Source organism: Grampus griseus (assembly GCF_964374135.1).
Source record: "Grampus griseus genome assembly, chromosome: 15".
NCBI lineage: Eukaryota > Metazoa > Chordata > Mammalia > Artiodactyla > Delphinidae > Grampus > Grampus griseus.
The window spans coordinates 24,953,340-24,969,689 of record NC_139009.1 but is presented as its reverse complement, the minus strand read 5'-3'; the positions used below and the strand labels follow the sequence as shown (position 1 = coordinate 24,969,689).

General features: G+C 41.2%; 1 protein-coding gene across 5 annotated transcripts in view; it reads right to left on the bottom strand.

Annotated features, from left to right (window-relative positions):
* The window catches only part of SPAST (spastin), a 62,671-nt gene extending 52,469 nt beyond the window's left edge, over positions 1-10,202 (bottom strand). For all 5 annotated transcript variants that reach the window (XR_014297783.1, XM_082671993.1, XM_082671995.1 and 2 more), the window contains exon 1: positions 9,662-10,202. Coding sequence is in view for 4 of the 5 variants with exons in the window: in XM_082671993.1 (XP_082528119.1) it covers positions 9,662-10,076 (415 nt within the window). In the remaining variant the exon portion in view is untranslated. The remainder of the gene's footprint in view (positions 1-9,661) is intronic.
* Positions 10,203-16,350: the final 6,148 nt, after the last annotated feature.

The following is a 16,350-nucleotide window of genomic DNA, read 5'->3' as shown; positions in this document are numbered from 1 at the left end:
AATCAGGGACTGGGAGGAAGGGAGTATGGAGAAGAGGAAATGGGGAGTTATTGTTTAATGGATGCAGAGTTGCTGTTTGGGATGATGAAAAGCTCTAGAAATGGATAGTGGTGATGGTTACACAGTACTGTGAATGTATTTAATGCCAATGATTTGCAGACTTTAATTGACTAAAATGGCAAATTTTGTTATCTATCTTTTACTACAATAAAAAAAAAATTACTAAATGACCCATTATAGGCAGTTTGCTGCTCCCTGGTATACAGCAATGAAAATGAACAATTACTGCCACAAGTAACCTCAAGGATTAATCTGACAAGCATAATGTTGAGCAAAAGGAGCCATACATAAAAAGAACACATACTGTATGATTTCACTGATAAAGCTCAAGATCAGGCAAAGGTGATTTATGGTGTAAGAAGTTAGGAATTGAAGATACCTTTGTGAAGGGTGGGGAAAGGTAGTGAGCAGAAGGGAGGATGAGAAAGGCAGGCTTCTGGAGTAATATTCTATTTCTTGACCTGGTGGGGTTTCAAACTGCTATGCTCAGTTTAATAATTCATTAAGCAACACACTAACTGTGCACTTTATGCATGCTTTAATAAAAGTGTATTTAAAAACTGAAAAAAATAGAGGAGGAAGATTAAATATATTGAAACGGAAAGTGAGTCCCCATACATTAAGTGAAAAAGGTTACAGATCAGTTTCTATGTAACATGGTTCTTTGCCTCTAATGAATATTTACGTTTATGTAACTAGACAAAATCAGGAAACTTATCAGTAATCATCTCCCTAAGGATAAGATTACAGAAGATTTTCACTTTCTATATTTGTGCATTATTTTAGAGTTGTGTTACTGTACAAGCAACAAAAATACTGATGTTATCCATCTTTAAATGAAGATAATAATAGTGGAGGGACTTCCCTGGTGGTCCAGTGGTTAAGAATCCGCCTTCCAGTGCAGGGGACACAGGTTCAATCGCTGGTCAGGGAACTAAAATCCCACATGCCGCATGGCAACTAAGCCCACACGTGCAACTACTGAGCCCACGCACCACAACCAGAGAAGCCTGCACGCCACAACAAAGAGCCCATGCGTGAAACAAAAGATCTCACAATGAAGACCCTGTGTGCTGCAGCTAAGACCCAACACAGCCAAATTAATTAATTAATTTTTTAAAAAGTAAATCTACATTCTGTTTTAAAAAAAAAAAGAATAGCAGACTAATTTGTGAATCATCAACTGAATCTTTTCACTCACATGTTAGTGGTACCCAGATTGCCACAAGAAGGGTCAAAACGTGAGTAGTTTGGGTAGCGAGGTAGGATGTCAGTTTGCAAGTATGTGAGTTAGATGACAGAGATTTAAGTCTTTCTCCATCATTTAATAGCTGTATGACTTTGACAAAGTCTGGCAATTTCTCTGAGTTTTAGTCTCCTTACCTAAAAACAAGATGACATTTCTTTTACCTCATGAGTTGTAGCAAAGATCAAATGAAATAGGGCATGGGATAATACTTTAATAAAGAGATATGTAAAAAATTACCTTTATCATACTTAGTAAATTTGTTAATAAATATAAATCCTTCTACTCCGGAACTGTATGCACTGCTGTATTTTAGCTCATAAAGCCCACTGCTTTTAACTTATCTATTTAGTCCTTCTTAAGCATCATTCTACAAACAATTCCAGGGAGTAAGTACATCCATTTTCCTACACAATTTTTTGCTAGCAACTTGCAAGTGTCACATTAGCGGAATAACGGGTATCTTTAAAAATCTTACAGTACATTTTAATGTGTGCTAATCCACAATAAACCACAGAGACCATGAAGCATCAGACTAACAGCCCCGATTAATTCTCTCATAGTTCACTATCACAGAAAGGATCTTTCTACTCTGTTTTAATTCAGCAAAAAAAGGCCATATTTGCTTTCATGTTCAACCATCAAGGTTTATTTCTGAAGTTAAGATTTATTTTTTCCCATTTAATTGGAAAAGTTTTGAATCCCATGTAAAGGAATCATTACAGTTTTGGACATTTTCTTTAAACCTTAAGAATTTCAATCAATTTGTCTCCTTTAAGTCTTGTTTAATTTACTATGGATGGTAGGTAATTTTAATTTTCTTCTGTGCATTTTTGGTATTTTCCAATTCTCTATCAAGAGCTTGCATTCAGGGCTTCCCTGGTGGCGCAGTGGTTGAGAGTCCGCCTGCCGATGCAGGGGACACGGGTTTGTGCCCTGGTCCGGGAGGATTCCACATGCCGCGGGAGCAGCTGGGCCAGTGAGCCATGGCCACTGAGCCTGCGCGTCCGGAGTCTGTGCTCCGCAATGGGAGAGGCCACAACAGTGAGAGGCCCGTGTACCGCAAAAAAAAAAAAAAAAAAGAGCTTGCATTCATACACGAGTACATACATGAGAATAAAAAATCATTTCATCTCTTTTGTAATAAAAAGCTAGGATACTGAGTGATGCTAAGGGGAGACTTCCATCTGTTTTTTCTGAACAAAGGGTCACAATTAGCAAAAATATTTTTATATCACTCTTCAGATAATACGCCTTCTTCCTCAAATCTCATTTAGACTGTTGCTGTTTCATAAAAAGAGTAGTACAAACTAGGTATCAAGGTTTAACAATGTTCTAACATAACCTCTAGAGGCTGTTAACCTTAAAAGAACTGTAAAATTAATAACAATAGTTTGGGACTTCCCTGGTGGCACAGTGGTTAAGAATCCGCCTGCCAGGGCTTCCCTGGTGATGCAGTGGTTGAGAATCTGCCTGCTAATGCAGGGCACACGGGTTCGAGCCCTGGTCTGGGAGGATCCCACGTGCCACAGAGCAACTGGGCCCGTGAGCCACAACTACTGAGCCTGCACGTCTGGAGCCTGTGCTCTGCAACAAGAGAGCCCACGATAGTGAGAGGCCCACGCACTGCGAAGAAGAGTGGTCCCCGCTTGCCACAACTAGAAAAAGCCCTGGCACAGAAACGAAGACCCAACACAGCAAAAATAAATTAATTAATTAATAAACTCCTACCCCCAACATCTTAAAAAAAAAAAAGCATCCGCCTGCCAATGCAGGGGACGTGGGTTCGAGCCCTGGTCCAGGAAGATCCCACATGCTGCGGAGCAACTAAGCCCGTGCACCACAACTACTGAGCCTGTGCTCTACAGCCTGTGAGCCACAACCACTCAGCTCTCGTGCCACAACTACTGAAGCCCATGCGTCTAGAGCCCGTGCTCCACAACAAGAAGCCACCGCAATGAGAAGCCCATGCACCGCAACGAAGAGTAGCCTCCAACGAAGAGTAGCCCCCACTCGCCACAACTAGAGAAAGCCCGTGCACAGCAACGAAGACACAGCACAGCCAAAAATAAGTAAATTAAATAAATAAAATTTTTTACAAGTTTGTAAAATAAATAAATAAATAACAATAGTTCCCATTTTCTGAGGACCTACTATGTGCAGACACTAAGTATTTTACAAACATTATCTCAGTCTAATAATAAGTAACTTGTCCAAGATCCTGTGGAGCCAGAATTCAAATGTCAATTTGGATAAGAGGCACTGCAATTTAAAAAGGATAAAATTAGACTCTCAAACCTGAGATAAAGAAAAGCAGCCCCTGACATCGAGGAGCTGGTACCGTCAACTAAGCCTTGGTGTGACAAGGAAATGACCTGACATTACAACTAAGCCTTGGTGTTCTACTGAGTATAAACAATTCCACAGAACAACAACATCAGACAAGGTCACTCTGTGATCATGATGGATGAAGACAAAAATGAGACCACTCTACAATCATGTCTAAACACAGACAAAATGTGAACATTGGCCAAGCCATGAAACACCAAACATCCCCCTCTTCGGGCTAATGACTACTTCTTAACCAATTGCAGCTTCATCCTCACTCTAGTCTTCTCTCTTTGTGAGTTAGATTTAAGATACTTAATCACAGAATTATCCCCAATTCCTGAAAACATCCAATCCAGAGCAAAACCCTGCTTCCTTCAATCCTCCTTAAAATCACCTAATACAAGCCCAAATTCTGTAAGTTCTTTTTAGCCTTTTCCTGAGATACACCATGGTTCCCCATGGTGTGTGTTCTCTTGGTTACAATAAGTAATAAATCCCACTTGTTCAGCCATGGATGGGTGTTCTAGTGAAAGCTCACTGAAAGGAACTGACAAAATCCACTTAAGAACAACAAACTAATTCTCTCCCTCTCTACTGCAACATAAAATATCTGCAAAAGAACAGAAAGATATGTGAATAAGTATAATGTCTATGCTATACCTATATAGCTGTAAAACACTTACTAGTTCCAAGAAAATTGTGGATTTTGACATTTTTCTTTCCTCACTACCAGAATGAACCACTGAGATGTGAGTGTGCTCAAAGATGTTTTATTCTATAGGATGTCTAGCATGAGCATTTGTTAATAATTCACAAAGCAAGAGAAAAAAAGCCTAGGTCACTGCTTAATACCTTCACTGATCTTATACAGGTCAAGAGAGTGGAAAACGAGTAGAAAAGTAGAGAATCTACACTTTGCCATAATTGAAAAATCCAACTACTATTGGGTAGAGCACAGAGAATAAGATAGTGAAAAAGAGGCAGGAAGGGTTAGGGAAGATCCTTCTTCAATAATTTAATATCCGTTTACTGACTATCCCTTAATTGTCATCAGGATGACTAACAATAATCTTAGGAATCTAGTTACCAGGTGAGTTTTATACAGTTCAACTGTATTCTGTACTAGGAAGAATATAAACTGCAATAAAAATCAGCTAAAAACAGAACAAGGTATGAAGTTCGTAAAAGTGGCTGCCTTTTTGTCTCTTTAGTGCAAATGCCACTAAATATTCTTGAAGAGAAATATAAAGTGTTTATTGTTTATTTAATAAAAAATAATGTTATTCTCTGGGAAAAGTATGATATTATCAGAATGTCCATCCATCAGAATAATTCTTTCCTTGTTCTAATCATTTAAAGCAGAAATTAGGCACAAGAAAATTGTCTGAAATCAATCCTTTCAAAATGGTATCTAATAGTTTTTAGGAATAAAAGAAAGTATACCAAATCTGATACTTCTGATTTCTAATCTCTAGCTTCACCTTCTGAAAATAGATGTGGATAAGCAAGTATTTTGTGTGTTTTAAATAAAGTACTACATTGGATTATATGAAATTATAGTACATGGTAATTAATTTTTTTAAAAACCTTCCATTTTAAATATAAACTGACTAGGAATAAATAAAAAAGGATTTTATTTAGATAACTTCTATCTTTGATGCCAGATGCTGCAGCCCTATCTTATCCTGAGAAACTGGCTCTCTCTCTTTCATACAATACATTGGGCCCTTACTGTCTGTCAAGTCCTACACACTTGAGGTAACTGAGCCACACCTGAAGAACCTGCACCACTGTGTTACTCAGGAGACCCCAGGCTTGTCTATCAGCAGGAGCCACCCAAAGCATGTTAGGTCATGTTCTGGTTAATCCAAATAACCACTATTACAACCTTCTCTCCTCCCCCAAGTATTCCAAGGGGCCCTTGGAATTAAAAGACAGAGAACCTGCTTCATATAAAACAAACAGGGGCTTCCCTGGTGGCGCAGTGGTTAAGAATCCGCCTGCCAATACAGGCGACATGGGTTCGAGCCCTGGTCCAGGAAGATCCCACATGGCGTGGAGCAACTAAGCCCGTGCGCCACAACTACTGAGCCTGCACTCTAGAGCCCGCAAGGCACAATTACTGAGCCCATGTGCCACAACTACTGAAAACCGCGCACCTGGAGCCTGTGCTCTGCAACAAGAGAAGGCACCGCAATGAGAAGCCCGCACACCGCAACAAAGAGTAGCCCCCGCTTGCCGCAACTAGAGAAAGCCCACACGCAGAGAAAAAATAAATTTATTTTTTTTAAAAATTGCTTGGTTTCAGATAAATTTAGGCCTTTATGAAAATTCAGTGTCAAAGTTGAGTATGCCATAAAAAAGAATAAAATTCAAAATAAACAGCCACCTTATAAACCACATTTATGTATTACCTTGTTAAAATAAGATTTAATTTGGCCTTTATTATTTGAAGGCACCAAATGTGTCAATTAACTAATATCACTACAGTCTGAAATAGCCCACTTCACCTGATGAAATAAAGTGGCTTTCAGTATATTTAGAAGCTAGGTCAAGTTTTTAACAGAAAGGGACTGCATGACATTACTAGCCTCTTAATGGTTTGGGGCTAACTACAGAGTTAGGAAACCTTTGAACACTATCCAATTCATTTCAATTTGTTCGTATGTATTTTGATGCAGTAGGAAAGAGGGAGAATAAAATTCTTCTGAAATTAAGTTCTGTATTGTCAAGGATGGCTGAGAGGCAAATAGACTTCAAATGTGAACTCCGGCAACCACTGAATTAAAGGTAAAGTAAAAAAATTTTCAATATGCTAAAGGAAAAATTTGAGATAGAAGAGAACCACGACAACGTAAACTCAGTTTTACTTCACTGTCAAAGGAAAATTAATATAACTAATTTGTTTCGGTTTGATCTAATTTATTTTCTCATATAATGCAGTTGTAGAATTCAAACTAGAGTTATCATTGCCTGTTCTGCTGTCCACTTTATAAACTAACTGTATAAATAAAGCAAAACCTTTGAATAGAAACATTATCAGCTGAGAGTGAAATACGTGGTACAGAGATTGCTGAGAATATTTACAGTAAATATTTTAAGAGGAATTAAATATAATAGAGGTATATATGTGATACCCAAAGATAAGTCACCAGCATGAAACCCAAGGTCTGAATTCCACTTCCATTACTTACCCCTCACATGGAACTGATTTCTCTTTAAATCTAAGAGTCCAGAATCCTTTTTTTTAATACCTAAGTTTTCCTTGACCTCTTATGCTACCTCCCAACTCCCATCACCCAGTGTTAACAAAATTTCCTTGTATTTACTGGAATTGATCTACCCTTAAATATATTCCCTCTATTCTAAAACAACTTTTGACCTAGATTAGTAAACTTCAAAGGACTCTATTATAATAAAATAGTGCAATAAAACAGTGCTTCTCTAGGAAGGGATAATGATATGCTTCTTCATCCTCCCTAGGAGATCGTGGATGCTCCTTAGAGATAAAAAATGAAGCAACATGGAGTTCCCTGGTGGCGCAGTGGTTAAGAATCCGCCTGCCAATGCCGGGGACAGGGGTTTGAGCCCTGGTCCGGGAAGATCCCACATGCCGCGGAGCAACTAAGCCCGGGCACCACAACTACTGAGCCTGCAAGCCAAAACTACTGAAGCCCACACGCCTAGAGGCTGTGCTCCGCAACAAGAGAAGCCACCGCAATGAGAAGCCTGTGCACCTCAACAAACAGCACCCCGCACTCGCCACAACTAGAAAAAGCCCACAGGCAGCAACGAAGACCCAACGCAGCCAAAAATAAATAAATAAATATTTTAAATATATATTAAAAAAAGAATGAAGCGATTAAAGACTTCCCTCCCAAAACACATGGTATTTTTTTCTCTTTTTTTTTTTGCGGTACGCGGGCCTCTCACTGTTGTGGCCTCTCCCGTTGCGGAGCACAGGCTCCGGACACGCAGGCTCAGCGGCCATGGCTCACAGGCCCAGCTGCTCCGCGGCATATGGGATCTTCCCAGACTGGGGCACGAACCCGTGTCCCCTGCATCAGCAGGCGGACTCTCAACCACTGCGCCACCAGGGAAGCCCGGTATTCTTTTCTTAAATGTGCCTCCTTTTTTTAAAAAATAAATTTATTTATTTATTTGTTTTTATTTTTGGCTGCATTAGGTCTTCGTTGCTGCGCGTAGGCTTTCTCTAGTTGAGGCAAGTGGGGGCTACTCTTCCTTGTGGTGCGCAGGCTTCTCATTGTCGTGGCTTCTCTTGTTGCAGAGCATGGGCTCTAGAGCGCAGGTTCAGTAGTTGTGGTGCATGGGCTTAGTTGCTCCACAGCCTGTGGGATCTTCCCAGGCCAGGGATTGAACCCATGTGCCCAGAATTGGCAGGCAGATTCTTAACCACTGCGCCACCAGGGAAGCCTCACGCCTCCTTTCTTCAACGTTCTTAACCTCCACTCTGTCCTTACACTCCAAAACCCATGAATACCTGCCTCTTTCCTTATATCCTACTGCTCAGTCCAAGGCCTCACAAAGGAAATAAGTTTCAACAAAACCGACATTCTAGAACAGTTTCTGGAGTTGGTAGTGGAGACACTACAAATGAACTGCAGATTGCTTTTTTTTTTTTTAAACTAATGGACAATGAAAATGAGTAGTTAGAGGGAAAAGAAGATCTCAGCATACTGGAGTTGGGACAAAAGGAGGGATTTTCAAAATGCTATAAGACTCCTTCTAACTCCATAAAAAAAATTGGCATTAGCAATTAGCATAGGTTTGGAATGACCTGCTTTAATCTTTTGAACCTCAGTTTGTTCATCTGTAAAATGCTGATACTAACAGTACCTTCACCTCACAGGGTAACTCTGAGGACTAAACAGGTAACACATGTAAAGCTAAGAGCACACAGTGCCTAGCCTATAGAAAGACTAAAAAACGTTAGCTTAAAAGAAATCTGAAGGATGTAGTACCCTTGCTTTCATTCAGAAATAGAAATCTTTAAATTTTATTGTAAAATGGTATTATAAATTAATCCTATTCACTCAATTTCTTAAATATTTATTTATTTATTTATTTTTGGCTGCATTGAGTCTTCTTCATTGCTGCAAGTGCAGCCTTCTCATTGCAGTGGCTTCTTTTGTTGTGGAGCACCAGCCCTAGGTGCGCAGGCTTCAGTAGTTGTGGCTTGCAGGCTCTAGAGCGCAGGCTCAGTAGTTGTGGTGCATGGGCTTAGTTGCTCCACGGCATGTGGGATCTTCCCGGACCAGGGATCAAACCCGTGTCTCCTGCGTTGGCAGGCGGATTCTTAACCACTGCCCCACAAGGGAAGTCCTCACTCAATATTTCAATTTAAAAATTTAGAGGTTACCTTGAAATACTTACTTAGATGAGATCAAATTAACCAGGAGCAAAAGTTTTATACTAAAATAGAACTTTACTGAAAAATACTTAGAAGTCATTACATTCATAAAAATGACTGTTATGAAACTTTTAAAAATAGTGCAAATTCAGCTGTAATCATATGCAGCTGTTCCTTTCAAAACTGAGTCACCATTTGTTCTTTTTTTCTGACACTACAGTACTCTGCTTTCACTAAAAGCCTATAACAAGGCACAGCTTCTTCGATATCAAAACCTTTTGGAAAACCTGGCTCAGAGGAAGCCACTCACTGTTTACAGCGCTAGAAAGGATCTGTGTGGTCACTCTAGGACAACTGTCACTGTCACCAGCACGTCTGGGTGTCTCATAGGGACTTGGGTCATGCAGAAGTGTAGGTGTAGGCTAGTGTCTGAAACAAAGTCACCGGCTAGGGTGCCTGAGAGAAGAGAGGTGTTTAACCGAGAATCGTGGAGGATGAGGGTCTAACCCGAGGAAGCAGTCTCACTGGGCAGATCAATTACGGAAGAGCACCGCCGGCTCCCGCAGGAAAGGGACGCAGGTGTTGCCCTCCCTCGTCGACCCCACCGCTTTCTTCCCGGCGCCGCCGCCCTCTCCCCCCAGGCCCCCAGTTACCTTTCTCGTCCTCATCGATGCGCAAAGCAACGGAGATATACTCGAAGGCCTGCTTGTGGAAGGCTCGGACGCGCTCGGCCTCCCCGCCTGGCACTGGCGCCGGGGGCGAGGCCGAGGCCGGCGCCGGCGCGGCCCCGGAGCTCCTCTTGGCGGCCATGAGGGCGCGGGAGAAGCGCTGGCAGAGCCACACGAAGAGGAGCCCCAGGTGGAAGGCGACCAAACGCAGCAGCGCGAAGCCTACGAACAGCGGGTAGGAGAAGTAGTACAGGTTTCGCTTATGCGGCGATTGGGGCGAAGGGGCCGGCCTTGGGGCGGGGCGGGAGGGGGCCAGGCAGTGGGGCGGAGGCCTGGGAGGCACCGGGCTGCTGGGGCCGCCGGAGCCTTTCTTCTTCCCTCGTCCACCCGGAGAACTCATTCACAGCTCCCACTGCCGCCGCCGCCATAACCCGCCTCCCGCAGACCGACGGCAGCCAAGCGACGGCGGCGGCCACTGGGACGGCAAGGGCCACAGACCCCCACGCGCCCGCCGGTCCCAGGAGCTCGGCACCCCGGCGCGCTGCTCTCCAGCCCCGCCCCTTTCTCCTTGCTCGGCCAGGAGCACAACCCCTTCTCCTCCTCCTGCGGTCGGTAGCTCCTGCCCCTCCCTCTCTGTCCTCTCAGCCGCTCGGTAGCTCAGAACCGCGGCCGGGCGCGCACGCGTACGCGCACGCCCTCCCGAGTCTTTCTCAGGCGCGTGCGCACACGCCGCCGTCTTTGTTGCCCTGAGCTCTTAGTGCGCGTGTGCGGCTCCCGCCACTCCGTCCCTTCCCCATGGAACTACATTTCCCAGTGCGCAGTTCGGCCTACGTCTGCCATAGGGACCGGTCGCTCAGTCGACTTCGCTGACCCTGGGAGCTCTTTAGCAGGGAACTTAGGCTATCAACTCACTGGAGGGACCGCTGCAGCCTGCGGTCGCTCGGCTACTTCTCAGGGCCATCTTACGGTGTCATAGTTTTCTTATATTTCTTTCAGCATTTTCTGCCAGGTCTTCCGCAAAGGCTGGTTGATCTGAGTTCCATCACAGAAGTAATGGGTCCCAATTTAGTAATTATTATGAGAGGACAGCAGTTGTAGAGGCGTACAAAAACTTAAGGTCACCGAAAACGAAACTGTTAGCTCATTGTGATGAAATCATCAGTTCCAGAGATTTAATTAAATTAGTACGTGTTGACATGTCTAATCTGAAGAACTAATGTTTGAATAAGGGAATCCTTAGGTTTTGCTCAGTAATACCATACTTCCTGAGCAATTCAGACTGGGCCTTTTTTTTTTTTTTTTTTTAATTCTACTCGACTTCGCTTCCTGTATTCTCATGAGCTGCAAGCACAGAACCCTGCTTCCCAGATCACAGAGGTGGAAGCACTAGGTTAACCATACTCTCCTAGAAACTGGAATCTTGGATGGAAACACACTGGGGTAGAAGGTAGTAAGAATTGAGTGTTCTAAAGAGCTGCTCTATCAGTTTATTTCATTGAGATCCTCAGAACTACCAGGTTCCTGGACTGGTCACTTACTTGATAACCTATCCCAAAACTGTTCAGTCTATTTCTCTATTTTTCTGCTTCTGTTTTCTCCTTCCCTCCTTCTCTCTTTCTCTCTCCTACTATCTATCTCCCTATCTTTTTTTTCTCTCTTCTCTTTCTCTTTTTACTTGGAATAGCCGTAATTGTTTCTTGTTTCTTGTTGCCCAAAACTAAGGAATACTAATTGATGTAAAGACCCCATTGTTTACAATGTGAGGTTTACAAGTGCTTCCAAGACTCTCCACATTCTGGCCACAACTTTATCTAGCTTTTCCCCACCACTACTCCCCTACAAGTGTAGGCTATTGCAAAAATGACTTACTCCCTGTTTCCCTCTTACTGTTCCCCACCCCTTTTCCTGCCTCTGTGCCTCGGCCAGTTCCTCATTCTGAAATGCTTTCTCTCTTTCACATCTGATTCATTTCAATTCCTAACTACCCTCTTTTGAACCCTGTGGTACTTTTTGTTGTGTGAAATCTATTAGATTTATACATATATCATGTAAACAAGATGTATACAATGGGCCCTCCGTATCCGTTGTTCTGCATCCGAATTCAACCAACAGCAGATGGAAAATATTTGGAAAAAAATTCCAGAAAGTTCCAAAAAGCAAAACTTGAATTTACCACATGGCCTGCAACTATTTACATAGCATTTACATTGTATTAGGTGTTGTAAGTAATCTAGAGATGATTTCAAGTGTATGGTAGGATGTGAGTAGGTTATATGCAAAAACTATGTCATTTTATGTAACAGGCTTGAGCATCCTGGCTTTTGGTATTGGGGGGGGTGGTTCCTGGAACCTACCCCGCACCCCCAGGAAACTAAGGAACAACTGTATAACATATATATAATTTAAAGAAAAATAATAAAATAAACAGCATCTATTTTAAGAAAAACTAATGTAACCAGTTCCTTGAAGCACTCTGTGAGCCCCTCCCTAATCTCAAACTCTTTTCTCCCCCTCTAGAGGAAGCCACTATCCTAAATTTTGGGGGTTTTTTTTTTGGCCACCACCCCCCCCCGCCCCGCCCCCGCGGCCTGCGGGATCTTAGTTCCCCGACAAGGGATCGAACCTGTAACCCTTTCAGTGGAAGTGCAGAGTCTTAACCACTGGACCTCCAGAAAATTTATCCTGAATTTTGTACTCATCATTTTTTTCTTTTCATTTTAGTTTTGTTTATACATTAACATATGTAAATATGCTGTATAGTTGCCTGGTTTTTACCTTACACAAATATAATCATACTGCATGTATTCTTTTTTTTTTAATTAATTAATTAATTTATTTATTTTGGCTGTGTTGGGTCTTCGCTGCTACGCACGGGCTTCTCATTGCGGTGGCTTCTCTTGTTGCAGAGCATGGGCTCTAGGCACGCAGGCTTCAGTAGTTGCAGCACATGGGCTCAGTAGTTGTGGCTCGTGGGCTCTAGGGCACAGGCTCAGTAGTTGTGGCGCACGGGCTTAGTTGCCCCACGGCATGTGGGATCTTCCCGGACCAGGGCTCGAACCCATGTCCCCTGTATTGCAAGGCAGATTCTTAACCACCGCGCCACCAGAGAAGTCCCTGCATTTATTCTTCTTAATTTGATTTTTCTGCTCAATATTAAGTGTTTGAATTTCTTCCTTGTTGATTTGTTTTCACTGCAACTGTTAAATGGGTATTTAGTTTGGTGCCAGCCTTTTTTTTGTTGTTTTTCCTTAAGTAACTAACTTTTTAACTTAGCCAAGACACTGCCCAGTAGTAGAGTGGCTCTAGAGTCCGACTGGTTGCATTCAAACCCCTGCTCCCCCACTTGCTGTGAACTTGGACTAGTGACTTGGCCTTCACATCTGTAGTTCAGCTTCCACATCTATCATCAATACATAATAATGTAGTAGTAGGCAGTGCCTGGAATGAAGTTGTGACTTGATATTTGTTGAAGAATTGTTCTCCCACATCTACGTATATACTATAATCCAACAAAAAGTATTGGCAAGTTTCTGAGCACTCTTTGCTCTTTACCAAGACCACAGTTATCCTCAGGTCATTTTTCTTTCCCTTAGAATTTCTTTTCCTCCTACTCCACTGTCAAAATCCTTCAAGGCTTAACTCTAATATTATCTTCATGATAAATCCTTCCCTTATCACCTCCAGCAGAAATTACCCTATTTTTTAATTCTTACAACAATATAGTTGTGTTACTCTATGGCTCTTCTAATATATTGTCTTGTGTTATTGTTATTTAAATACTTTATCACCTCCTGATATAGATTATAAATTCATTTCAAGACAGTGGCCAAACTTTACATATTTTGACTCACTTTCTGTACCTAGCCTGATGCCTTGTTTATGGTACTCATTTAATAAATATTAATAATTTGAAAAATGATTCAAACATGGTAATTGTTGTAAATTTCTGTTGCTGTGTAATAAACCACTCAAAAACTTACTGACTTAAGATAACAGCCATTTATTTACTCACAGTTCTGTGAGTCAGCAATTTGGGTTGAGTTTGGCTGGGTGGTCCTTCTGCTGGCCTTGTCTGGGTTCATTTATGTGAATGCAGTAATCTGCTGCAGGCTTGACCAGGGCTGAGTGGCCTAGTTGTCTTCATTCACATGTCCAGATGCTGGTGGTGGCTATTGGCTGGGGCATGTATCTCCAGCAGGGTATTCCAGACTTCTTTATATAGCATCTGGCTTTCAAGAGAGAATGAGTCGAAGATGCAAGGGCTCTTGAAGCCTAAACTTCAAAGTTGTACAATGTAATTTCTGCTGCATTCTTTTGTCAAAGCAAGTCACATGGCCAGCTCCAACATAAGAGATGGGAAAATAAATTCTACATCCTTATGGAGGAGTAGCAAAGTCACATTGCAAAGAGGTGTATATGTAGGGATGGAAGAAATTATTGTGGCCGTCTTTGCAAGTAATCTACCACAGTGATTATGTGCAGAATTTCCTTTTACCTCAATTTCAGATTAGAGCTTAAGATGGATTGCTCATCTAAAAAAGCATTTCCCAGTCACTTTGGTGAGTCATAAAAACATTCCTAGTTTCATTCATGAGGTAAATTAACGAAGTTTAAGGAGACAACAGCAACAATGATGATGATGATGACTACTACTACTACTAGCTAACATTTATTGAACCCATACTCCAGGCTAAGCAGGTTAACTTTTACTGTTGTAGTCAATCATCACTATTTGAGTTAAGCATTATGGTCTCCATTTTTTTAAATAAGGAATTTGAGGCTCTAACAGTCTGTTACTTGCCCAACATCACATATTAGTTAATGACACACACTACTTTAGGGTTTTAAGGTTAAAATCTAGGCTTCCAAAGAAAAACATTTTTACATAGACTTTATATTTTATTAGTCATGAAATAAATATATCATTAGCCCCTGGAACAAGAGTGGTCTTTCATTCCTGAGCATCCAGGTATTGAGTTTCTGGCCCCTGGCCTCTCACTTGCTAAGTCCCTGCTATCCAGTTGTTCTTAATATTGACTGCTTTTCTGTACCTTTGCCATTTTTTCTTTGGTAAAAATATGGGCTTAAGAGTCAGAAAGACTGGGGTTGGTATTTTGGTTCTGCCACTTATTAGTTGTGTGTTATGGAGCAAGTTCTTTAATTAACTCATCTGTAAAATGGGTGGGATAAGAATTAAATTACAAAATGAAAGAATACACCTAAAACCTCCTGCATAATACCTGCAATGTAAGAGGGCTCAATAATTTTATTTGTTTTTATCTCTTACATGTACAATGTCATTCCAGAATTCAGACTCCACTAGGATCTCAATTTTTAATAATCTCAGTCCACATCTTCTGCCTTTTGGAATTATATCCCAGTCAAATACATTTTCTAAATTAACATCTTTTGAAATTTGTCTCAAGAAAAATAGTGCCTGGATATTACACTGGCTTTATAATCTCCCTGGACTGAAGATCCTAACCTTCTCAGCCATTTAACCTACAGTGTGACAGCCTCCCAGTTTTCAGATGGCAAGAACTTGCAGAACACTTAATCTTGAAGGGAATCTGGGCCAGTTTCACCAGGACAAAAAGGAGGAGCTGAGTACTGAGCTAACTAATCCAGGACATTTGGTCACTTTATCACTTTAACCCATTAATTTATTTAGAAAGTGACTACCACAAAATAGTTTTTTTGGATATTTTAGCTCTCCTTCTTTTCTAAGGAGCTCCTCAAACCTTCAGTTGGAGAGATGCTGAATTATTTGAAGTAGCGACCAATGACACTTATTAAGGACTTCTTTTCAATTAAAAAAAAAAAAAAGGAAAATAAAGTGGAGCACCTAGAACCAAGAGAAGAGATGACTGATTTTGAAAAAGGCAGAAAACTTAAAAGAGAGAAACAGAAGTCATGGTTGGAGGTAGGGAATGGGAAGAGTAGAGTAACAATTAGGGGATTATTATCCTATAGCTATGTTAATAAGCAAAAACATCGTTGCGGACAATTAATCATTTCCCCATATTGAGTTCACATTGTGACATATATTAATCATTCATTTGTTCAACAAATAGATAGTAAGCACAGACAATGTGCCAGCTGACGAGTAAGTTGCCAGGATATAGTAGGGAATAAGAGCAAGTTTACAGTCTAATACAATGGCTAAAAAACTCAAATAACAACGAGACACAGTGGTCAGACATATAACATATATGAGTTCCATGTGTGGGTGTGGAATTCAAAAATGTATGTATGATGTGAATATAAAGATTTTGAGAAATTGGAGAGTAGCCTTCCCTTATTAAATGGGACAGCTGTTACTCAGCTCCCGCTGATTTTTGCCTTTCAGAAACGTGTGGCCTCTGTTGCCAAAGTTTAAAACATATCAAGAGAAACCAGAATTCTGAACTTTTATGTGAAATTTATTGCTGAGGAGATTCTGGCTCAAAATTTTAAAACAAACAAACCAAAACAAAACTGAGGCACGAGTTTGAGATTCTCTAGTTTACAGAGGATCTGTTACTAGTGAAAGTGTAAATGAACTCATGTTTTTGAAATAGTATTAGGTGTAACAGTATAAATTGTTACCTAATTTGCTCAGCTCAATTTTTAAAGCTGTGAGGCTATGGAAGCGTAAGCGGAGTCAGTTAATACTGGATATTAAATGAATTCCT